This window comes from Balaenoptera ricei, chromosome 15, assembly GCF_028023285.1.
Source record: "Balaenoptera ricei isolate mBalRic1 chromosome 15, mBalRic1.hap2, whole genome shotgun sequence".
NCBI classification, from domain to species: Eukaryota; Metazoa; Chordata; class Mammalia; order Artiodactyla; family Balaenopteridae; genus Balaenoptera; species Balaenoptera ricei.
In genome coordinates this window covers 52,030,042-52,052,995 of record NC_082653.1, presented here as the reverse complement: position 1 = coordinate 52,052,995, position 22,954 = coordinate 52,030,042, and the positions used below count along the sequence as shown (strand labels likewise).

The window sequence follows — 22,954 nt, the reverse complement described above, 5'->3', positions numbered from 1 at the left end:
CATTTGTTGTAGAGCTGGTTTGGTGGTGCTGAATTCTTTTAGCTTTTGCTTGTCTGTAAAGCTTTTGATTTCTCCATCGAATCTGAATGAGATCCTTGCCAGGTAGAGTAATCTTGGTTGTAGGTTCTTCCCTTTCATGACTTTAAGTATATCATGCCACTCCCTTCTGGCTTGTAGAGTTTCTGCTGAGAAATCAGCTGTTAACCTTATGGGAGTTCCCTTGTATGTTATTTGTCGTTTTTCCTTTGCTGCTTTCAATAGTTTTTCTTTGTCTTTAATTTTTGCCAATTTGATTACTATGCGTCTCGGCGTGTTTCTCCTTGGGTTTATGCTGTATGGGACTCTCTGCGCTTCCTGAACTTGGGTGGCTATTTCCTTTCCCATGTTAGGGAAGTTTTTGACTATAATCCCTTCAAATATTTTCTCTGGTCCTTTCTCTCTTTTCCTTCTGGGACCCCTATAATGCGAATGTTGTTGCATTTAATGTTATCCCAGAGGTCTCTTAGGCTGTCTTCATTTCTTTCCATCCTTTTTTCTTTATTCTGTTCTGCAGCAGTGAATTCCACCATTCTATCTTCCAGGTCACTTATCCGTTTTCTGCCTCAGTTCTTCTGCTATTGATTCCTTCTAGTGTAGTTTTCATTTCAGTTATTGTATTGTTCATCTCTGTTTGTTTGTTCTTTAATTCTTCTAGGTCTTTGTTAAACATCTCTTGCATCTTCTCGATCTTTGCCTCCATTCTTTTTCCGAGGTCCTGGATCATCTTCACTATCATTATTCTGAATTCTTTTTCTGGAAGGTTGCCTATCTCCACTTCATTTAGTTGTTGTTCTGGGGTTTTATCTTGTTCCTTCATCTGGTACATAGCCCTCTGCCTTTTCATCTTGTCTATCTTTCTGTGAATGTGGTTTTTGTTCCATAGGCTGCAGGGTTGTAGTTCTTGCTTCTGCTGTCTGCCCTCTGGTGGATGAGGCTATCTAAGAGGCTTGTGCAAGTTTCCTGATGGGAGGGACTGGTAGCGGGGAGACCTGACTGTTGCTCTGGTGGGCAGAGTTTAGTAAAACTTTAATCCGCTTGACTGTTGATGGGTGGGGCTAGGTTCCCTCCCTGTTGGTTGTTTGGCCTGAGGCAACCCAACACTGGAGACTACCTGGGCTCTTTGGTGGGGCTAATGACGGACTCTGGGAGGGCTCACGCCAAGGAGGACTTCCCAGAACTTCTGCTCCCAGTGTCCTTGTCCTCACAGAGAGACACAGCCACCCCCCACCTCTGCAGGAGACCCTCCAACACTAGCAGGTAGGTCTGGTTCAGTCTCCCCTGGGGTCACTGCTCCTTCCTGGGTCCTGATGTGCACACTACTTTGTGTGTGCCCTCCAAGAGTGGAGTCTCTGTTTCCCCCAGTCCTGTCAAAGTCCTGCAATCAAATCCCACTATCCTTCAAATTCTGATTCTCTAGGAATTCCTCCTCCCGTTGCTGGACCCCCAGGTTGGGAAGCCTGACGTGGGGCTCAGAACCTTCACTCCAGTGGGTGGACTTCTGTGGTATAAGTGTTCTCCAGTCTGTGAGTCACCCAGCCAGCAGTTATGGGATTTGATTTTACTGTGATTGCGCACCTCCTACCGTCTCATTGTGGCTTCTCCTTTGTCTTTGGATGTGGGGTATCTTTTTTGGTGAGTTCCAGTGTCTTCCTGTTGATGATTGTCCAGCAGCTAGTTGTGATTCTGGTGTTCTCACAAGAGGGAGTGAGAGCACGTCCTTCTACTCCGCCATCTTGGTTCAGGGCCTGCCCTCAAGGTCTTAAGGCATAGTTGAGACAGTAAGTTCATGCCAGATGAAGAGAAGGGCTATGTATAACTACAGCAGAGAGAGACGCTAGAATATGGGGGCGGGGGAGCAATTAGGGGGCTGGTGCTTGGGGCCCAGTGGTCAGGGAGGGGGACGCCAAGGAGGGGTCATGCCAGCTCAGCAGCGAAGGTGACAGAAGCAAGGAGAAGAGCTTCCCACAGTATATGCAAAGGCCCTGAGAAGGCCGCGGGCTTGGCCTGCCCCAGGCCCTGAAGGAGGATGTGCACAATGGGCCCTGTGAGGAGGTGTGGTGTACTCCAAGAGAACTACACGACTTTCCCAATTTACCTTTTTTTAAAAAATTAATTAATTAATTTATTTTTGGCTGCATTGAGTCTTCATTGCTGCGCGTGGGCTTTCTCTAGTTGTGGCGAGCGGGGGCTACTCTTCGTTGCGGTGTGCAGGCTTCTCATTGTGGTGGCTTCCCCCCAATTTATCTTGACAGAAATCCAGGGAACGTGTTGGAATGGATACTAAGGGTGGGATAAGGTTGGAAGGAACATAATGTTGGGTCAGGGCAAATTTATTGATAGGGGCTCACTAAGCAGAGATTCTGGGTTTAATGATATAGCTTGGGGGATCAGAAAGGGCTCGAATGGTTTGGTTGGTTGGTTGGCTGAAACATGGACCAAAAAGTGGCCAACACTGAATGAGCTGTAATGCCAGACTTGCCTTGGTTCAATGGAAGGAGGGATCCAAAGCCTTAGGGAGACTGGAAAGTTAGAGTGGGTCTGTCATTTAGGACCTGCTCTCCCACCTTGGAGGATCCAGACAGCACACCTCTCACCACGATTGTGAGGAAAATTTGTGCGCGGAGCCCCAGCATCGTAGAAGCGCTCTGTGATCACTCTTCTCTGTAGGCCAGGAATTACAGGAGACCTGCTGCCACTGAACCAGAAGACTGAAATTCACGGGGGTCACTGGATCCCGGGGTGACAGGACCACGTGGCGGCTCTCAGTGACCAAAGGCAAGGGAGCGGTGCTCACTGTGATGGCCAGCAGAGGCAAAGCGGCCGTCAGAATAGTCTGATTCCCACAGAATTACAGCGTCGGCCAGTGGGGCGGGGTGCTCCTGGAAGTGAAATAGATCGGAAGCCTGCTGAATTCTCACTTGATCTTAATGAGCAGAAGAGTTCTAGGTCAAGTGAGCAAGAGTATAACTTGAGTCATAAAGACAGTCATGACCCCTCATTTAATTCCCAGGCTTGAGCCAGTTTACATGCCCAGAACACCTTGAATGAACCAGAGGCGGGACCCCTCGAGGAAGGACCCTGCTATATCACCAAAAATTTAGATTGTTAATCTTTCTCCCAGCCTTCTCCAAAGTGACCTATACCAGGGCCACTGTGCATTAGGGAAAGGGAAGTAATCAGACATTTTGGGGACTACTGGACACTGGCTCTGGACTGATACCAATTCCAGGACACACAAACTGTGTCAAGTAGGGGCTTATGGAGACCCGGTGGTCAATGGAGTTTTAGCTCAGGTCCATTTCACAGTGGGTCTAGTGGGTCCCCAAACCCATCTTGTGGTTATTCCTCCAGTTCTGAGTGCATGATTGGAACAGACCTACTCAGCAGCTGGGAGCACCCCACATGGGGCAGAGTGGAGCCTGCAGGTGTGAAGGCAGAGGTGGTCAGATGAGGTTGGTGTGGCTGGGGAGGGAGGAGGGAGAGGCCAGTGCTGCCCCTTCCCTGACCCCCAGCCACAGGTCAGGAGTCTCTGCTGTGGCACAGGGTCACTGTGCAGGGGCTGCTGGCTCACCTGCTGGGCCTTGGTGGGCCTCCGGCTTACTTCTCAACCTTGGGTGGTGCACATAACCTTCCCCTGTCTGGGGAACCCAGCCTGTCTCCTTGTTGGGTGAGGGCACGGGAAAGCCATGGGGGGTGGGGCAGGAAGGTGGCGTAGATGCATGGATTCTGAGTGCATGTTGCTCTATGAGTTAGACCTGAGCCACTGATCAGGGCAAGGTATGTGGCGGGTGGGAGGGGTCAGCACTGACAAAGCACCAAGGAGGCCAATGCGGAGGAGCCCCATTCAGGAGGGGCTTCCTGCAGCTCATCCCCTCCCCACAGTGCGGCAGCCTCCTTGTCTAGAAAACCTCTCCATCTCTGCCCTGCTGGGGGCCAGCACTGATTGCAGCTGCTAGAAAATCCCCCTGGGGTTGCAGAGAACCCTGTGTTTCCAGCTCGTATCTCTGACCAACCTCCCCTCTGTGTCCCAAGCTGGTCACCGGCTGAAGTGGAGCCTAGTCACTTGGGGTCATTACTGGCCCTGGGGCACTGTCCCAGCCCAGCCTGTGGCCTGCCCACGCCAAGTCTAGCAGCCAGCTTTGGCCCAGGGCAAGCCCACTGTAAGTGAGCAGTTATTGAGTGCTTAGTGTGTCTTCATGGGCATCACTGTGCTGAAGCTCTACCCTAACCCTGGTGGGGCAGGCACTCATTCTCCAGGAGAGGAACAGGAGGCTCAGAGAGGGGGCGGGACTTGCCTGAGACTACTCAGCCTCAGGTCCTCTCTGTCCACACCTGTCCCTTTCCTCTCTTCTTCACCCCCAATGACAAACGGTGGCTCTGGGAAGGTCATGACCACTTGTTGAGTGTAGTCTGATGTCAGCAGGCATGTTGAAGGTGGCTAGGGGTGGGGAGGGAGCCAGCTGAATGGTCAGCAGGAATCTCTGGGCCCCAGGGCCAGGATGGACCTTGGACTTTGCTCACCTCTCCCAGCACTCCTGGCTCTGCATACTGGCCCAGAGGGCTCCCAGAGCGTGAACTTGGCCCAAGAGCAGGCTGGCCTCCTCCTGCAAACTGGGCCAATGTGTCCAGGCCATGCCCCTGGGGCTGCGTCTCTGGGCTCAGACCTGTAGCAGGGTTGGCTGGAAGATCTGCTGGTGCCCAGGTGGGCTGGGGCTGGGGCCGGTGAGACTGGTAAGGGAGCTGTGAGTAGCAGTGCCTGGCTGCCTGCACCCCAGGGGCCCCATGCTCATTTGTACATGGTGGTTAACTGGGAGGGGTGGGAGCTGGCAAGCAGTGTCCTTGGAGAAGGGGAGTGAGGAGGGTGAGCCCCAGGACCCCGAGGTCCCATCACATCGCGAGCCTGGAAATGGATGGCCCCCGGGCAGTGTCTCTGCCAAGGGCTGGATGGAATCATGTCACCCACCCCTCCCCCCGCTGCTGGGTTACATCATAACCTCTGGCCTGCAGCCCCAGTTGCTTCTTGAGAAACAAAAGGCTCTTTGAGAGCCCATCCCCCTCTGCTCCCCACCCGTGCCCCCTTCCTTGCCAGGTGGAGCCCCTAGGACACAGCCTTTGGAGCCAAGTGTTGCATTTGGGAGCAGAGAGCTCCTGGTGCTCTGCCGACACCAGCCAACAGCAGCCAGCAGGCCCAGGCACAGCACGGCAGGGCAGGGCACCTTGGGCAGGGGACCAGTGGGAGAAAGAAGAAATCTGTCTGGGACTCTGCTGATCCCCAGCCTGGAGGCAGGGACCGGCTCAGAAGGGAGCTCAATAAACGCGGAACAGACAAGTGAATTGACAATGACTGGGACTTTCGCTCATCCAAGGCCTTCCTTTCTTCTGAGTGACAATTGCCAGGGAAAGCCGTGACCCTGGGGGGAGTGCTGCTCGGGGCAGGTCCTGTGGGTAGGTCCCAGGACCCCCTGACCTCATGCGGGCACGTGGGCCGGGCCGGCAAGTGGAAGTGGCAGCCCGGAGAAGTCAGCGGTCACCGCCAAGTCATCCACCGTGCCCCCACCCCCATACAAGGCCCTGGTAGGGGGCCTAGCGCTATGACCCCCTTCTGAGTCAACCGGTCCTCAAGGCCCCCTCGTCTGCAAGTGGGCCTAGGGACCGTGTGCAGGACGGACCAGCAGGGGCCGCTCAGGCCCCAGGAGCGCTGGGGCCTGAGCGGGTGCTGCAGTTCCCCGTGGCGCCGCCGGGGGCGCTGCGGCGACAGCTCTGACGGTCTGGGCGGGTCCCTGCGCCCAGCTCCCCCCACGCCGCGCCCCTTCCCGTGACCCCCACTCGGGCCGGGTCCTCGCGCCCTAACCACATCTCGCGCCCCAGTGGCCTCGCACCCCAGGCCGGCTCCGCGTCCCCTAATCCTCGCCGTCCCGCGCCCCGGCCCCAGCCCGACCCGGTGCCCCTCGCGACGCCCGCGGCCCACCCTGTCCCAGCCCAGCCCCGCGCCCCGGCAGCGCTTCCCCGCGGCACCCAGTGGTCGGCGCCGGCATCACCTGGCCCCCAGGTCGCGCCCACCCAACATGCCAGTGCCCGGCACACAGGCCGAGGCCTCTTGGCGTCCGAGGGTGCGGCGGCCGGTGATGGTGGGGCCGCATCTGGTGGGCTTCAAGACGGTGACTAGTGCGGGGCGAGCAGTCCGAGGCCGGAGTCAGCAGGAGCGGGACAGAGCTGGGGGCTGGGGGAAGGTGGAGACAGGACGCTCCCAGCCCCAGCCAAGGCTCAGCCCCTTCTCCAGGGCAGCTGGGTGGGACCCGCCTGCTCTGATGCCCCCAACCTCCTCTGGCTGTGGCCCTTCCACGCCTTCACTGTACCTGCTGCCACCCTGGCCCACCCCGGGGGCACCAAGTCCTGGAGTTCCACTTCCCATGCATCTTTGCCCACTTCTCTCCCCCACAATAGTGACAGCTCTCAGCTGTCCCAACCGGTGTGGTCTTTGCAAAATAATCATCAGACCAGGTAACTTCCCTCAGGGGTTCCCACTGGCTCTGCTTGCTGAGGCTCCACAGAACCATCCCCCCCACTGTCTTGATTTCCCACTCCACAAATGACAGCAGTGTTTTTTTTTAAAAAATCATAACTGTGTTGTTTTTATTACCCACAGTCCCTGCACCCAAACCCCTGCACCTGGGCCTCTAGGCCAGCCAGAGTCCATTCTAGAATGGGGTAATCTCGTTCCCTACCCCAAACACGGAGCCCTGAAGGGGTGCTGCCCAAGGTAGCATCAGGTGAATGTGCATCAAACTTCTGCTCGCTCCCTCTGCAGGGGCTGCACAGTCTCAGGATGAGTGAACCACACATCTGCATGAGTGAATCTGTGCCCTGGTGGATGCAGGAACCCCAGGACCACCTGTCACTCTACCCTGGCCCTGGGCACTAGGGCTCTGCTTAAGGAGCTTAGGGGCAAGAAGCCCAGGGAAGACAGTTGGTGGGCCTCCCAAGCAGACAGGAGGGGAGGCTGCTGGGGAGGGGACTGAGGGTTACCTGTCTATAAGCTCCTTCCACCCCAGCCCCTCAGCACCCCCAGCACCTGTCTCTAGGCGTGATTTGTTCCTTGTAAAACCGTGGAGAGTATCCATGGTTCAGCCCCTGGTTTCATGTCTTATCATGTTTCATCTCCAACTAGGACGTTTACAAGCTCCTCTTGGCTGCAAAGGGCTTGGCGGCTGCACTGCTGGAGGCTGGAGCAGAGACGAGGCGGGCACTGTGGGCTCTGCCCCGCCTCACCCCGAGATGCAGTCTGCCTGTGGCCCTGGGCTCCCCATCCCATCTCCGACTGCAGTGGCTTTTTGGTCCCTTAGTCTCAAGAGTGTGAGGTTTTTTGTACCTCATCTCTGAGACTGGAGCCCCTGGGGTGTGTCTGGAAGTTGGGGGAGGACAGGGAAGCTAGAGTCAGAGGAAGGACAGTGCTGACCGGTATAGGGGACAAGGATGGAGTCATTGTTCTCTGAGGAGGGGGTGGGAGTCAATTTTGAAGGTCCTGTTGTCAGAGCAGGAAGCCTGCCGCTTAGGGAGGGGTCTGGTGGGGAGCAGGGCAGAGTGCCAGGCACCTGCCCCAAGATGCTCGGCCCTGGGCTCTGGGTTCTGGGTCTTCCTGAGCCCCAGCTGAACAAGACTGGCTGCATACCTGTCTGTATGTCTGTCTGGCCAACTGTGGGCATGGGGTGTTTCTCCTGGAATTGCGGTGGGATGGAGTGTGGCCCTCCGTGGGGATACTGTTCACTGGCTGTGCTGGCCGTACACCTGTGAGTAGGTCACTCGTGTGCAGGGAGGTTCAAACTTGGGGCTCTCCACACTGGGTGGGGGACAGTGGCTGGGGCCGGGCAGCAGATCTCTGAACCCCACTCCTGCCTCTGTGTGTGTGTGTGTGTGTGTGTGTGTGTGTGTGTGTATACGCCCGTGGTCGTGTGCCCTCTGCAGAGCGTGGGGTTCCTGAGCCTGCGCCGGGTCCCTTGCTCCTGACAGAATGTGCTCACAGTCAGCTTGCAGTCCATGGGGACCCTCACCAGGGCACAGGCGGACAGACCTGGCCACAGAGCCCCAGTGGCTTAATGTGGAGCCTCTTAGATGATTCCCAGCCTTCCTCATGATGCCAAGAGGCTCCCACGCCCAGAGGCCTGGCGTGGGGCTGTGAAGCTAGAGGAGGTGGGGATGGGGTGGGGACAGAGGGAGTCCTGTTTCTGTCTGACCCTCCTTTCTTCCCCCTGTAGACTCACCTTGGGTATAAAGGCTGTTACCAGCCCTCCTCTTTGCAGGGCTGGGACTGCCAGCCTAGAAGGATTGTTGTAAATTGAGCTGGGCCAGGCTGGTGGGTGGGAAGCAATTTGCAGGCCCAGTTATGCATCCTGGGAACCCGGAGCCCTGCCCTCTCCTGGAGAAGCAGGGACCTGTGGCAAACGGCCCTCTGTCTGTGCTGAGCCCTCCAGGAAGACCCAAGGGAAAGGAGTGAGGGCGGCTGGAAGGAAGCTGGGGGCCATCCCTGTGCAGGAGAGGGGTCCGGCTCCTTCTGGCAAACCCTGGAGCCCTAGGCAGGCTCCGTGCATGTGTGTGACCGCTCAGGGTGGCTGGGGAAGCCCTCACTCCTCTCCACTCCTTGCCAAGGGGCCATTCATATGTCCTTCCTGATGCTGGAAATATTGTCTGCCCTGGCAAACCCTTGTGTCCCACGGTGTCCCCACGTCTAGCTGGTCACCAGGAATAAGACCCTGGATTCCAGCAAGCCAGGCTGGCTGGACACCTTGAGACTAGGGAGGCCTTTCCTCTGCAGCCTGGACCCCCAGGAGGATGAATTATGAAGTACTTAGGTCTTTCAGGGTGGGAGCAGCTTCAGGGCACCCCTTCTTGTGCCAGGGTCACTGTCACATGTCCACTACCTCCTTATCATAAAGAGCTTAGAAGCCAGGCACCCAAAGAGGTGGGGGCTGGTGTCATCTTTGTTTTATAAAGTAGGAAAATGAATCTCAGAGAGGCTGGATACCTGCTGAGGTCACCTGCTAGGAGGGGTAGAGCTGGGATTGAATCAGCCTTCATCGCCTAAAAAGTTCTTGCTGTCAGCTTTGTACTGTGCTGCACGACGCCCCCGCTCCCCATGGCCTCCTGGCCCCCTTGTTCCCTACCAGGCTGAACTGGGCTCTGGGGGTAGGTGGGTAGACGTCTCTTAGGGGTCCCTCCCCAGGAGGAAATTGCATCCTCTATGTGCTCCGGCGAATCCGGCATCTCAAGTGGAAAAATCCCACACCAATCAAGGACAGCTGGGCCTGCCCTCGGCCACAGCCCCCTCCCCTCGGCTCCCCTTGCAGGCTGAGGAATCCCAGCAGGCTGTGGGAGTGGGTCTGGGGGGTAAGGGTGTGGTTCTAAGGGAGGAAGTTTCTGGAAGGCCCGAATGTGTGAAATCTCCCCCAGCTGTCCCCCACAGAGGGAGGGACTGCACGGTGTTATTAATCATTTTCCAGAGTGGGACAGCTGCTTGCACACCCTGCGATGCTGTGGGGGCCTAGGCTGGGGGTGCCCACCCTGCGGAGGGGACAGGCTGGGAAGGAGGTGGAGAGGGGCGTGGGAGAGGGGTCCACACCTAGACTCTCTCAGACATACACACAGAGTCAGTTACTCAGTCACTCAACAAACATTCATAAGCACTCAACATGCTTAGGCATGGAGCCACAGCAGGGCTCAAGACTGACCCCATCCCTGCCCTTGCAGAGCTCATGGGTAGGTGGAGGAGATAGATGGGGATCAAAATCACCCACAGGGAAATAATTAGAGTATGCGAAGGAGACACATAGCTGGGTAGCTGGGTCATGGATCTGTGAGGCCAGGCTGGGCCTTCCTCCCACCATGACCTTGCTCCTCAGGACTCCCTTCCTAGACCTGCCCTCTCTGATCCCCTCTGCTCTGGCCCCCCTTGTCATCTCCCCCAGGGATGGTGCGTATGTGACCCAGCAGCCTGCGCAGCTCAGTCCACCTCCTCTCCCACATTCTCCCTGTTCCTTCCTGGATGCCACATCAGACCCGACTTATTTGCACATCTGATGGCTGGCCTAAGGAGGGACCTCTGCCTGGCCATCCTGCATGGGGGTCCAGACAAGGTAAAAGGGGAATTGAAATTGGGCCATGTGGAGCCCTCGAAGCTGAGGGGCCCCAGGGGAGATCAGGCTGGGCAGAAGGGCCTGGCTGACACCTGTTTTCTCTTGACAGGAGGCGCGACCAGACAGGGCAGGAGTTGAGCCACCCTCTCAGGGCACAGGGACAGCCACCCACCCTGTGCCCCCATGGCCTGGTCTCTTTTGGGGCCCCAAAGTGACTTTTCACCTTGTGGCTCAGAGAGGGGGATTCACTGCCTCTAGGTCACACAGCGGGGAGCTGGGGCTGGACTCTGATGGCAAAGCAGGGCAGAGGCAGAGTGGAGGAGCCACTCAGACATCCTGGGGAGGAGGGAAGGCAGCAGCTCTGGGGGTGAGGAGCATGGAGATGTAGATTCTGAAATTCCCAGATTTAACCTTCAAAAGGACTCATCATAAAAGGCTAAATGTAGTTACCGTCTACCCAGCAATTCCACTCCTAGGTATATACCCAAGAGAAATGAAATGTATGTCCACAAAAGAACTTGTAAATCAACATTCACAGCAGCATGATCCTCAATAACCAAAAGGTGGATAAAACCGAAGTGTCCATTGACTGATGAATAGATAAACAGAATGTGATCCATCCATACAGTGGAATATTTTTCAGCCCTAAAAAGGAATGAAGCATTGACACACACACTACAACATAAATGATCCTTGAACACACTATGCTGAGTGAAAGAAGCCAGTTGCTAAAGGCCACATAATGTATGATTCCACTTATATGAAATGTGGAGAAGAGACAAATTCACAGAGACAGAAAGTGGATTAGTGGTTGCCAGGGGCTGGGGGAGGGGAGAACAGGGAGTGACTGCTAACGGGTATGGGATTTCTTTTTGGGGTGATGAATATGTTCTGAAATTTATTGTGGTGATGGTTGTACAACACTGTGGATATACTGAAAGCCATTGAATTTGAGAAACTAAATGGCTGAATTGCATGTTATGGGAATTGCATTTCAATGAAGCTCTTCCTTCAGAGTCAAGTTTCTATTTTAGGGACCAGAGGTTTGGGCTGGTAGGAGCCTGAGGCCATGTGCTAGAGAAAGATGAGGCTGGGACCCACTCCCCAGGGATGAGCCCCGGCTCTACCCCGTTCCTCCTCCTCACTACCCCCATCCCATCACTATGCTCTCTGCTACTGGGCCTTTCCCCAGCTGACTGGGATGCTGTCCTGCTCCTTGCCTGACAATCACCTACTCTAGAAAGCCTTCTTCAGCCTCTCTCTCTCCACTCCCATCCTTCCACTGGCTTGTCTCTATTGAGTGCCTATCAGGTACCAGGCTCTGTGAGGTACACTGGTGAACAAACTTCCCAAGGCTGCCATCGTGGATGTCCTCAGATTTGCACCCACCCCTCACCTGAGAACCAGATGGTGGGTGGAGAGAGGGGATCAGATACCAAACACCAAGCTGACTCTTGTCCTGGACCTCACTCCCCCACCCCCAGCATGTTTGGTGTCCTGCTGTTCTTGGTAAGTTCTTCCTGGAAAGTCCTCAAGGTGTATCTGTGTGTGTGAGTGTGTGTGTGTGAGTGTGTGTGTGTGTGTGTGTGTGTGTGTGTGTGTGTGGTGGGGGGCGGGATTAAGGAAAAGGCATTCCCAGAAGGGAGAACAGCATGAGCAAAGGCTAGGGGGTGCCTAACCAGTGCCTGTGCTGGGCAGGGAGATGGAGGGGCCATCAGGTTTTAAAGCTGGAATTTGGAGCCCTGAGTGGTGGCTGCTGAGGCTGTGGGTGGGTGCTGCAGGTGGAGTGGGTGGCTCTAAGGAGAACCAGACTGTCTGGAACAAATCCTGTTTTAAGCTAGACCAGAAGAAGAACTTCCTGTGACCCTGCATGTGCCGGCATGCACCCCAGACAGCACTGTGCCAACACCCCACAGACGGGGCTCCTGGCTGAGTCATGCCCTAACAAGCAGATGCAGGCATGGCATCTGGGAACTGGGCTGAGGCCCTGGTCAGTGGTCTTCACCCCATTGGCTCTGCAGAGCCCTCTTCCGGCCAAGGCTACCTCTGGGTGGGTCATGGAGGCCCCTGCCCCGGGGAAGTGCTCCAGGTTGCCCTTATATCCAGATACCATTAGGCTCAGGAACAGCCCATTAACCAGCAGAAGCCAGGGCAGTAGTCTCTGGGCATTGGCTGGAGGAAGGCTGGCCTCTTCGGGGAGCCCATGCCCACCTGCACCAACCCTGAGGCCAGGAAGCCTGGGGTAGAGGCAAAGGCAGGACATGGGTTCCATTCTGTCTCTACCTGGGACTGTGCTCACCTTCTCCCAGCCAGCTCTCCTCTGACTTCTTTGTGCTGGGCTGGGGTTCAGTGAGCCTGGGGGTGCATAAAACTCCCGCAGAGTGTCCAGCGCCCAGGAGGTCTCATTACTGGGAGTGGCCCCTGAGTCTCCCTGCCCCTCAGAGGAAGCTCCTAGGACAGGACCCAGGCTCCTCCTTCTAGTTTCCCCAGCACAGGTCTCCCGAATCCTTCACATCTCCAATAGGAGCCGCTTTGCCAGCGCCAGAGATGGGTCACTGACATCCCAGGGCAACACCAGGTGGACGAGGCTGCACAAACAGACCGTGTGACATGGTAAAAAGGGTCAGAAGACTGAGGTCTGAATTTCACTGGGCCCTTGGAAAAGACGCCTGTCCTCCCTGAGCCTGTCTCCCAGACTTTAAAATGGTAATCAACTTGGCTAGTCCTCTCCAACCGCCCTGCCAGTGACCCTGATGCATGGCAATGGCAAGCCAACTCTCAGCAAGATGCGCCCCATTCCCGCCGCAGACTTCCCTCCACCTTCCCTGAACCCCTCTGCGCACTAGGGCCAGGTGCACGCGACTTCTTGGCCCACTTGGTCCTCCCGCGCACCTGCCGCGTTGCCCTCGTCCGGGAGGGGCAGCGATCGGCCCTCTGAGAGCGGGTCCTTTGGCCAGCAGCTCAGTCCTGTCACCGTCCTGCGTCCCAATCTGCCGCCGCCGCATCCCGAGCGGGCTGGGGCCTGGGGTCTCCGAGCGGGCGCGTCTGGCTAGTCACTGAGGCTCGGAGTCGTGCCGCGGCGCCCGTAGGTGCCGGCGAGTCCCGGGTGGAGCAGTGGTTCAAGCGGGGCGGGGCCTCTGGGCTGGGCGGGGCATCCCGCCCTAGCACTGGTCCCTCCCGGCTCCCAGAAGACTGGGCAGTGGGGCGCAGAGCAGAAGCCGGGCGCAAGCGGACTGAGCGCGGCGCGGGCGGGGATGTGCGCCCTCCTGCAGCCCCCGCTCCCAGGCCTGGGAGCGGTGTGGCCCCATGGCAGGTAGCGGCGGTCTGGGCGGCGGGGCAGGAGGCAGCCAGGGCGCCGGGGACGGGCCCGGGGCCGCGCTTCGGGCGCCCCGTGCGCCTCTGCTGTTCGCTGCTCTGGTGCTCGGAGCCTACTGCCTTTGCGCCCTCCCCGGCCGCTGCCCGCCGGCCGGCCGCATCCCCGCGCCGGCCCCCCCGCCCGCCGAGCCGCCCCTCGCAGCCCGCAGCCCCGGGAAGTCCGGCCTGCCGGTGGCCAGTGGCTCGGGCCGCCGGCGCTTCCCGCAGGCGCTTATCGTGGGCGTGAAGAAGGGCGGCACGCGCGCCCTGCTGGAGTTTCTGCGGCTGCACCCCGACGTCCGCGCGCTCGGCTCGGAGCCCCACTTCTTCGACAGGTGCTACGAGCGCGGCCTCGCCTGGTACCGGTGAGCGCTCGTCCCTTCCGCCCCATCGGCTTCCTGGCGGGTGCCTTCTGGGAAACCGCGTGGTGTGCCCCAGGGGTCTCACTGGGGACCCCGCGGGGCGAGGACTCCAGGCATCTTCTGGGGCTGAGACCAGCCTGCGTGGGGGCTGAGGCTTGACCGGGAGGACGCGGCCCTCCTGCAGCAGGTTTTATGGAAAAGAGGGTCGGTCACTGGCCATGGACTCCCAGAAACTTTGAAAACTCCAGGGAAAGCCCTGGTTCGGAGCTAGAGTGCGATTCCAGCTGAGAAGTAGTTTGGAGCCTGTGGGGTCTGAGGTGCTTTAGAAATGCTTCATGCTCAGTTGGCCCTCTCCCCTGCATCACTGAGGGGAGCATGTCTGAACTCTGGTCAGTTACCTTAAGAAAGGGTCTCCGGGTTCCCTGCAGCCTCCTAGAAAGTATCTGTCAACCCATTCCCCACCCCTAAGACCCCTGATCCTGGAGAGAGGAATCCTTCTCCATAGTCCTGGGCGTCTGGAGAAAGTCTGGTCTTTAGAAAGGAGGAGGGTGCCTTTGAGTCAATGCCCAGGGATGGGAGTTGGGACCCCAGCCTCATGTCATGGGGCTCTGTAGCTGCCCTGACTCCCACCCAGTATGGCCTTGGGGAGTGTGGTGGAATGTGGGGGAGCACCCAGCCACAGCTGAAGTAACCTGTCCTGGTGGCTGGTCAAACACCAGCCCCTCCCTGCCGAGGTTAGCACCGAAGGATGAGTGTGAGGCCCTGCCCTCTGCCTCTGTCAGTCGGGCACAAGCCTGCCTCAGCGCCCTATCCCTTCCTTCGGGGAAATGAGGGCTTACAGATGGAGGGTGAGTCACCCCACTCCCCACAGCACCAGCCTCATCCCCAAGCTTGGGCCAAGCCCCTAAGGGCCAGAGAGGACCCTGCCCAAGGTCACCTGGTGAATTAGTGGTGAGTGGGGGGGTGGCAGGACTGAGACTTTTTACCTCCAGGTTTACCAGTTTTTCTGTACCCAGATTCCACCCTGCCCCCCTCCCCCACCTTGTTATCTTTGCTTTTTTGCATCAAAATTACTTATGGGTTTGGAGGGTTCCCACTGAGAACAGGGGGTTCTGGCTCATGAACTCTGAAGGGTTGCTGCTGTCAGAGGTCTAGGGAAGTTGTGTGGTGATGGGGGAGGTGAGTCCATCCCTGGACCCGACTGTCTGAATCCCTGCATTCTCAGCACTCAGGGAGAGACCACTACCCCACTCTGACAGTGCTTCAGCATCTGAAAGCATCCCTAATTCCTCACTTCTGTGCAGAGGAAGAAGAGGAGGAGGGGAGAAGGAGGGGGGAAGGGGGAGGATGGGGAAGGGGAAGGACACACTGTTAACCATAGTGCAAATTTCAGAGCTCACTACTGACCCCATAAGCTGGGCTAATGAGGGGCTGCAGGAGAGTCTAGAATTGGGTTTAGACCTAAAAAGGCTCCCAAAGAGCCAGGGATCCTGAGAGCCCATCCAGGCCCTCCCTGGGCACATGCTCCAGCTCTGGGGGACTGGTCTGGGGAGCCTAAGGGGCCTGAGAGGAAGCCAGCTGGACCCAGATTCGGGGTCAGATCCTCAGCACAGGGGAGGGGCTCTTGGGACATTGGTGTCCCTGAGGCCGGAGATGGGAGTGGGATGATTCAGCAGCCTGTTTAAGTCTGGTAGAGCAGACTTTCTCCTTCCTCAGCCCAGCCACCGCACTGGGGGGAGGGGTGGTGCAGAGGAGGCAGAGGGTCAGGTCCATGGCTTCCGCCCCTTTAATCCGGAGCTGTCCCTCGGGGCTGGCTAGTGCTGACCCTTCACTGGCTGGTGCGGGGCTGAGCTTCTGGAGTGCGTGTGTCCACATGCCTTACAAGGGACGAGGCCGTGCGCTGATGTGTGTGCACATGGGCGTGGTGTTGCTCACAGGCACCTGTGCCTCTGAACCTGACTGTCCTTCCAACCAGCCGTGAGTGTGCAGTGAACCTCTGAAAATGCCCACTGCTGCCTGTTTCCCCAGCTGCAAAGAGGACGCCCAGCCCCCGGGCAGGGAGGGTCTGGTGGCCTTGTCTGCTCTCAGGACCCTGGGCCCAGCCTCCAGAGCCTGTTCTTGGTGGAGGTGTGGGGCGGTGAGTAAAGGAGCAGTGACCAGTGCCCCCAGTTGACTTTCTGAGACACCTGTTCCCACTGGGCTGTGACCAGGCAGTGACTCTGGCCCTTCCCTTGGCCTTGGCAGGGGTGCTGGGCTGCTCAAAGTTGACCTTGGCCAAACCGGTCCCCCTCTCTGGGCCTCAACTCATCCCTCAGTCTCTTGAGGATCCTCCTTCTTGGGGACCGTGACCCCCAAGTGTCCCCAAGCTCACACAGCATTTGTTCATCTAGTCACTGACTCATTGAGCACCTTCTGTTTGACAGGTGCTGGGGTCACACAGACAAACACCCCCAAGTCTCAGTTCAGAAGGGGGTACCCTGTCTGGGGGCAGGTGGGGGCTGTACTTTGACCTTAGTATTTTGGAAAAGCACAGAGACCAGGAGGGATGCAGGTAGGGCAACCCCCTTGGCTCCTGACACTGTGTTGTTCCAGACAGGAACCATAGCTGGTTTCTGCTGAGTCCCAGGCCCCGCTGGATGAGGCCCAGGCGAGGTGCAGGATAGGGGGGTGGGGGTGGGGCTGAGACAGAGGAGGGAGAGTCGCCTGGGGCTGGATGGAAGCCGCAGGGAAATGCAGACCAGATGAGCAGGGAGGGAGTGTCCGCAGAGCAACTTGTCAGATGTTTGCCGTGTGGGGGTCAGAGTCCTGTTCCTCTCATCCTCTCCCCAGTCTCTCCCACCCCCAAGAAGCCCCCATCCCCACCCTCCTCTGTGTCTGGCTGGCTGGGGACAGGCTTCTGAGGCCCGGGCAGGGTGAGTAATTGATCCCAAAGATCTCAGATCTCAAAGCTCGTTTGTGGCAAGAGTGGGCCTAGAAAGTCAGCCTCCCCCATCCCCGTTCCCATCCCCCTTCCACGGTGGGGCTGGGGGCACCTCCCTGACTTCCTCTCCTCTGACTTCCTTGGAGAGAAAACAGCAGTGGGTGCTAAAGTCCCTCTAATTTTTGTCAGCTTCCTTGCAGCCCCTCCCCCCAGGCAGGCATGAAGGGGTGGGGCTACTCAGAACCATGTGAGCCCAGTCTGGAGAAGGAAAGAGGGTGCTCCTGGGGTCACTGGGCACCTGGGGGAGGAAAGGGATGGGAAGGGGGTGTCAGAGGTCGGTGAGGAGGGTCCCAGAGCAGTCAGGGCTGGTTCCCTCCCTCAGGAGGGTGATGAAGGGAGGGCGGTGACTTCTGATGACGTCTGTCGGCACTGGCTTCTGTCTGTGGGTCTCAGCATCGAGGTCCAGTGCTGGGAAATCCCCCTTCTTTTGTCCTCCCTCTGTGGGAAGGGGGGTTCCCTGAGCTGGCTACCCCAGGCTGCAGTCCTGAACCTCAGCCCTTGGCCTTGTTCCCACACAAGTTCTCTTTGAACTTATTCACAGGGAGGGCTGGGTGCAATTCCCACCTGGATTCCTGGGAGCAGAAGCCAAGCCAACACCGCCTCCCAGCAGCTGCAGCCGACATCCACCCCAGCACTTCCTGCTCCGTCTCTGAGCCTCAAATGGGGCAGTGAGTGGGGTGGAAGAAGTCCCAGATTACTCCTGGGACATGGGGGGAGCAGAATTGTCTCCCATGACTTCTGTAGACCAGCTCTGCCCAGGGCCTTAGTTTGAGGGGAAGGGCAGCTTCCACAGCCGGCAGACCGTGCAGCCCACCCCACTCCCCTGAGCCAAGAGGCTGGTGTCAGGGGAGCCGGCGGCATGCCTGGGACTCATGTGTGCATGTTCTCCAGTCCCGACATCAGCACCCTCCAAGCTGAGCACCCCAACTCGTGTGCCTGTACACCTGGGTGTCCACCTGGCCTGAGCAGGAAGAGGAGACTGTCTCTCAGAAGCTCGAGTCTGGGGGTCACTAGGCTGGATGAGACCTGAATTCTGTCCTGTGTGTCACCCTCCTGGCTGGGGCCAGTCCTGAGGGCTGTCAGCGGGATTGGGGGCAGCTCCCTCAGACATGGGGGACAGAGACCCCCCCCCCCAACCCATCCCTAGCACAGAGCCTGATAGCCTCTGCCTCTGTTGACCTAGTTCCCAGCCCTCCCTCGGAGCTGTTTGCTCAGCTGGCCCTGCCGCTGCACCCTGCCCCTCCCCACCCTGTTCTACCTGGCTGGCAGGGTGGCCTCAGGATGCTACCCAGGGTCCCTGGCCTGCCTGGTTGGGGTGCTAGGATGGGCTTCCCCAGGTTTGGGGTTGTCAGGGGTCTGTCACCAGCCGACTCCCCCGGAACCTTGGGATGGGGTCAGTGCCCCCCAACCCCCACCCCTGGTCAGAATGAGAGGATTGCTCGGAAATGCTGCAGCTGCAGCCTTGCACCATGGGTTCCAAGCCGGGTCTGGGCAACCCAGGTGGCTGGGGTCTTGAGACAGATCCTCAGGCTGCCTCACTGACCTCTCCAGTGTCCTGGGCTGCGCTGTGGCTTTCAGCATTCTGGGGGGCCCAGGTCGGGGAGAATTAGCAGGGCTGCCATCAAAGGCGGGAGACGCCATACAGGGGAGGGAGTGATAGGAGGGGCAGCTGCCCACTTTTAGGGACACTTGTCAATAACTAATGGCCTAATTCATGGGACACCATCAGCCACTTAATGAAAGTGTGACTGGGGTAATTACAGTGCAGGGGCCTGTGAGGGTGGGGAGGGTGGGTGGAGCCTTGTGGGTGGCAAGTCTGGGGAGTGCTGGGTCTGGGGTGAGAGGCACAGCAGTGTCAGGGTTGGGGTGCAGTCAAGCTCTGGGAGGGGTGTGGATAGCCTTGCAGGATGGGCCCCTACTGTGAGCCTGTGCTGAGGCTGGGTGCCCTCACGGCCCACACTCCAGGCTGCCCACCCAGGCACTTAGGATGGGTGGGCCTGGTGGGGAAGGGGAGATGGGGAGCCTCGCCTGTCTTGTAGGTATAGGGCTTCCCTGGAGGAAGGGGAGGTTAGTCTTGGGCCCCTGGGGGCCGGTCTAGCATGGGAGGGCTGGAGGAGGGCCAGCACCTGCTCATGCCCCCCTCTCCACCCACCTTCCCACAGGAGCCTGATGCCCCGCACCCTGGATGGGCAGATCACCATGGAGAAGACCCCCAGCTATTTCGTGACCCGGGAGGCCCCACGCCGCATCCACGGCATGTCCCCGGCCACGAAGCTGATCGTGGTCGTGCGGAACCCCGTGACCCGGGCCATCTCTGACTATGCGCAAATGCTCTCCAAGACACCGGGCCTGCCCAGCTTCGGCACCCTGGCCTTCCGCCGAGGCCTGGGCCCCGTGGACACGGCCTGGAGCGCCGTGCGCATCGGCCTGTACGCCCAGCACCTGGACAACTGGCTGCGTTACTTCCCACTGTCCCGCTTCCTCTTTGTCAGCGGTGAGCGCCTGGTCAGCGACCCAGCTGGGGAGCTGGGCCATGTGCAGGACTTCCTGGGTCTCAAGCGGGTCGTCACAGACAAGCACTTCTACTTCAACGCCACCAAGGGCTTCCCCTGCCTCAAGAAGGCCCAGGGCAGCGGCCGTCCCCGCTGCCTGGGCAAGTCCAAGGGCCGGCCCCACCCGCGTGTGCCCGAGGCCATGGTCCAGCGCCTGCGGGCCTTCTACCGGCCCTTTAACCGCAAGTTCTACCAAATGACCGGCCAGGACTTCGGCTGGGACTAATGGGGTTGGGGAACCCACGCCCTGCCTGGGGATGCTCAGTGACCTTAATTTATGCCTGTCACCCAGCCGGAGCGGGCCCTGTACACAGGGCTGGGCAGAGAGAAATATTTACAAAATAAAGTTTGGATCTGTGTTCTTCTACGTGCCCCTGAGGGTTGGAGGGTGGGGTTGGAGGTGCCACCTCCTGCGGGGATGATAATCCTACCAGCTAACATTACTGGGCACTGTTCATGCTGGGAGTGGTTAAAAACCCGATCCTTGTCTATCCCTCGAGGTGGGCAGTGAACTTAGCCACCTGTCACAAGTGAGCAACTTAGGCTCAGAGAGGTTTGGGGCCTGCTCGGTGACATACAGCTCAGCCCTGGTGATTCTGGAGACCACCCTCAGGCTCTCTTCTCAGCCCTGGGATGCCAAGCTGGGTTGTCCCGTATTCCGAATGGGGAAACTGAGGGCCCAGGTTGCTTGAGTGGTGGGGCAGGATTAAAGCTGGGTCTGTCCGGTTCTTCAGGCTGCACCCATGACCTCAGCTAATTCTGTGTCCCTGTGTCCACTGGACACTTCCTCCTGGAAACCTGGTGGAATCTCTGGACAGCGGGTATGAGGTGACTCCTGTGTGCAGGGTGTTTCTTTTTAAAAAATAATTAATTAATTAATTAATTTTTTGGCTGCGTTGGGTCTTCGTTGCCGCACGCGGGATTTCTCTAGTTGCGTTGAGTGGGGGCTACTCTTCGTTGCGGTGCGTGGCCTTCTCATTGCAGTGGCTTCTCTTGTTGTGGAGCACAGGCTCTAGGCACGCAGGCTCAGTAGTTGTGGCTCATGGGCTCTACAGCACAGGCTCAGTAGTTGTGGCGCACAGGCTTAGTTGCTCCGCAGCATGTGGAATCTTCCTGGCCCAGGGATCGAACCCGTGTCCCCTGCATTGGCAGGTGGATTCTTAACCACTTCACCACCAGGGAAGTCCCAGCATGTTTCTTCTAACAGCCTCCAAGGAGCTCCCTGCACAACCATGCGTCACCCACCCAGGCACTGCCCACCACAGTCCCCACCCACCAGACTGCAGAGCACGCCCACTCCCCCAGGCCCTCCATGCCCCACTTTTGTGTTGTTTATTCAGCTTCTTCCCCTGGGGATGGGCAAGAATGAACACCCAGCTGCAGCCCAGCTGCCAGCTCAGCTCTTAACCAAGTTAGGCCAGACTCAGGCAGGCTGGGGTGTCCTGTCCATCCTTCTCCCCCCAGAAATGCAGGGCCTCTCAGTAATGACTGTCACCAGCTCCTGGCCACAGTGCTGTCTGCCAGGTGCCCACCAGCTGCCCTGACAATGACCTCCAGGGCCCCTTAGGCCCAGGCCTGGCATGCCCTGGGCCCTTGCAGGACCTGGCCGTGACCCCTGTTCCCCAGGCCTTGGGTCTGTATCAGATGGGCCAGGCCAGGGGCAGGGCTGGTGGGAATGTGGTGGCAGATGTGGGCAGATGTCGAGGAGATGTACCCACAGCCTCCTCCCTGCTGCGGACCTCTGATGTGGGTATGGGGGAGGGCTGGCACAATCTGCAGTAACGATGGTGAGGAGGGGTGATGCTCTGCTTTGGAATCCCGCTGGGTGGCGAGCACTGGCCTTGGCAGCTCTGTCCCCACTCCCTGGACCGGGGACCCACTTACGGATGGCATGGCAGCCTGTCCCGGATGGCAGGGGCAGGAGGGGAGGCAGGACAACCCCTGATCCCTGGCCTTGTTCTCAGCCTGGTCCCTGCGTGTTTCTTCTTCTCCCCGGGCATAACCGTGTCCAAACTTTCACCATCTCACGAGCGGATGGCTTCAGGTCACCTCTTTTGTTCTCTGGCGATGAGCTCTCTGCACGCATGGCAGCCACAGGGGTGTCTTCAGAGTAAACCAGACCCCATTATTTTGAAACACTCCAATGGGGCTTCCCTGGTGGTGCAGTGGTTAGGAATCCGCCTGCCACTGCAGGGGACGTGGGTTCAAGCCCTGAGCTGGGAAGATCCCACATGCCGCAGAGCAACTAAGCCCGTGCGCCACAACTACTGAGCCTGCGCCGTAGAGCCCGCGAACCACAACTACTGAAGCCCGCACGCCTAGAGCCCGTGCTCTGCAACAAAGAGAAGCCACTGCAACGAGAAGCCCTCGCACCGCAACAAAGAATAGCCCCTGCTCGCCACAGCTAAAGAAAGCCCACACGCAGCAACGAAGACCCAATGCAGCCAAAAATAAAGAAATAAATTTATTTTTAAAAAAATTGAAGGCAATTTATTCATTCTTTGAAAACAAAACAAAACAAAACACTCCAACCTTCTCCCCCACCCCCTTTGCTTCTAGAATGAAGACCAGATGTCTGACTGCAGCTGTTCAGGCCCTCTAAGGCATGCACCCCCCACCCCCCAGCCTGTGTGCTCCTCTCGCATCTAAGCTTCTGCCCCATCAGCTCCTTCCACCTGCCATGGTCTTTCTTACTTCATAGCCTTTGCATATGCGGTTCCCTCTGCTGGGAATGACTTTCCCTGCAGAAGGTGAAGATTGAGGGGGAGGCAGCCTTAGAACTGGAAGCCATACTCTCCCTGGGGCTCATTTCCTCCCTAGAGGGACTTAGGAGTTCCTTTCCCGAGCCTGCCACCATGATCCACTTCTCCCTTCCTGAAGCTTCTTGGATGTAGAGCTGTGGGGTCGGGGGGCACTAGTTTGTCTGGTTTGGGGGCCAGGCTCAGCTCAGAAGGCAGACTCTGGAAGCAGTGAGGAGAAAGAGTGAACTGACTTGTTCTGCTCACCCCCCTCCCAGGGGAAACTGGGCCTAAGAGCCAACGCCCAGCGCCAGGTGCCCAGCTGGGTCTCAGAACACACTGAGGGCAGATGTGGGGGTCCTCCTGGCTGTGCCTGGAGGTGGGGCTCCATGGGAGAGTCACTGCCTTTAATTAAAGTCCCTAAATTGCTTCCTCAGCTGTTCAGTCGGTTTTCCATGTTGGAATGTTCCAGATGGAGTGAGCAATGCTGATTCAATTACCCTCTTCCTATTCCTCCCAGTGGAGAAGGGGCAGACAGACTGGGATGGGGTGGGTGGGGCTGGGGACTCTTCACAGCCCTGGGTGTCTGAGAAGGGGCTTGGAGATGTCTGGGGAGGTGGCTGCTTCTAACTTGGGGGTCCTTTCCCCACTCCAGACCTTCTAGCCATGGTTGGTATGGGTTGGGGTCCAGCGGGGTGAGGACCGTGTCCTCTACTCTGAACGTTGCATACGCAGGCACTGGAGACCTTGAGCAGACCCTGAGGGCCCGAGTGGCCCCTGTATCAGGCTGGAGACAGGGGAG

General features: G+C 58.1%; 1 protein-coding gene across 2 annotated transcripts; it reads left to right on the top strand.

Annotated features, from left to right (window-relative positions):
* Positions 1 to 918: 918 nt before the first annotated feature.
* Positions 919 to 19,781, top strand: HS3ST6 (heparan sulfate-glucosamine 3-sulfotransferase 6). 2 transcript variants are annotated; one of them, XM_059896569.1, is made up of 2 exons: positions 919 to 1,296; positions 19,025 to 19,781. In XM_059896569.1, exons 1-2 carry the CDS (start codon positions 1,085 to 1,087, stop codon positions 19,638 to 19,640), a joined length of 828 nt encoding a protein of 275 aa, XP_059752552.1. In that variant the 5' UTR covers positions 919 to 1,084; the 3' UTR covers positions 19,641 to 19,781. The 2 variants fall into 2 exon arrangements, with proteins under 2 accessions (XP_059752552.1, XP_059752551.1); XM_059896568.1 differs by lacking the exon at positions 919 to 1,296 and adding an exon at positions 13,393 to 13,885.
* Positions 19,782 to 22,954: the final 3,173 nt, after the last annotated feature.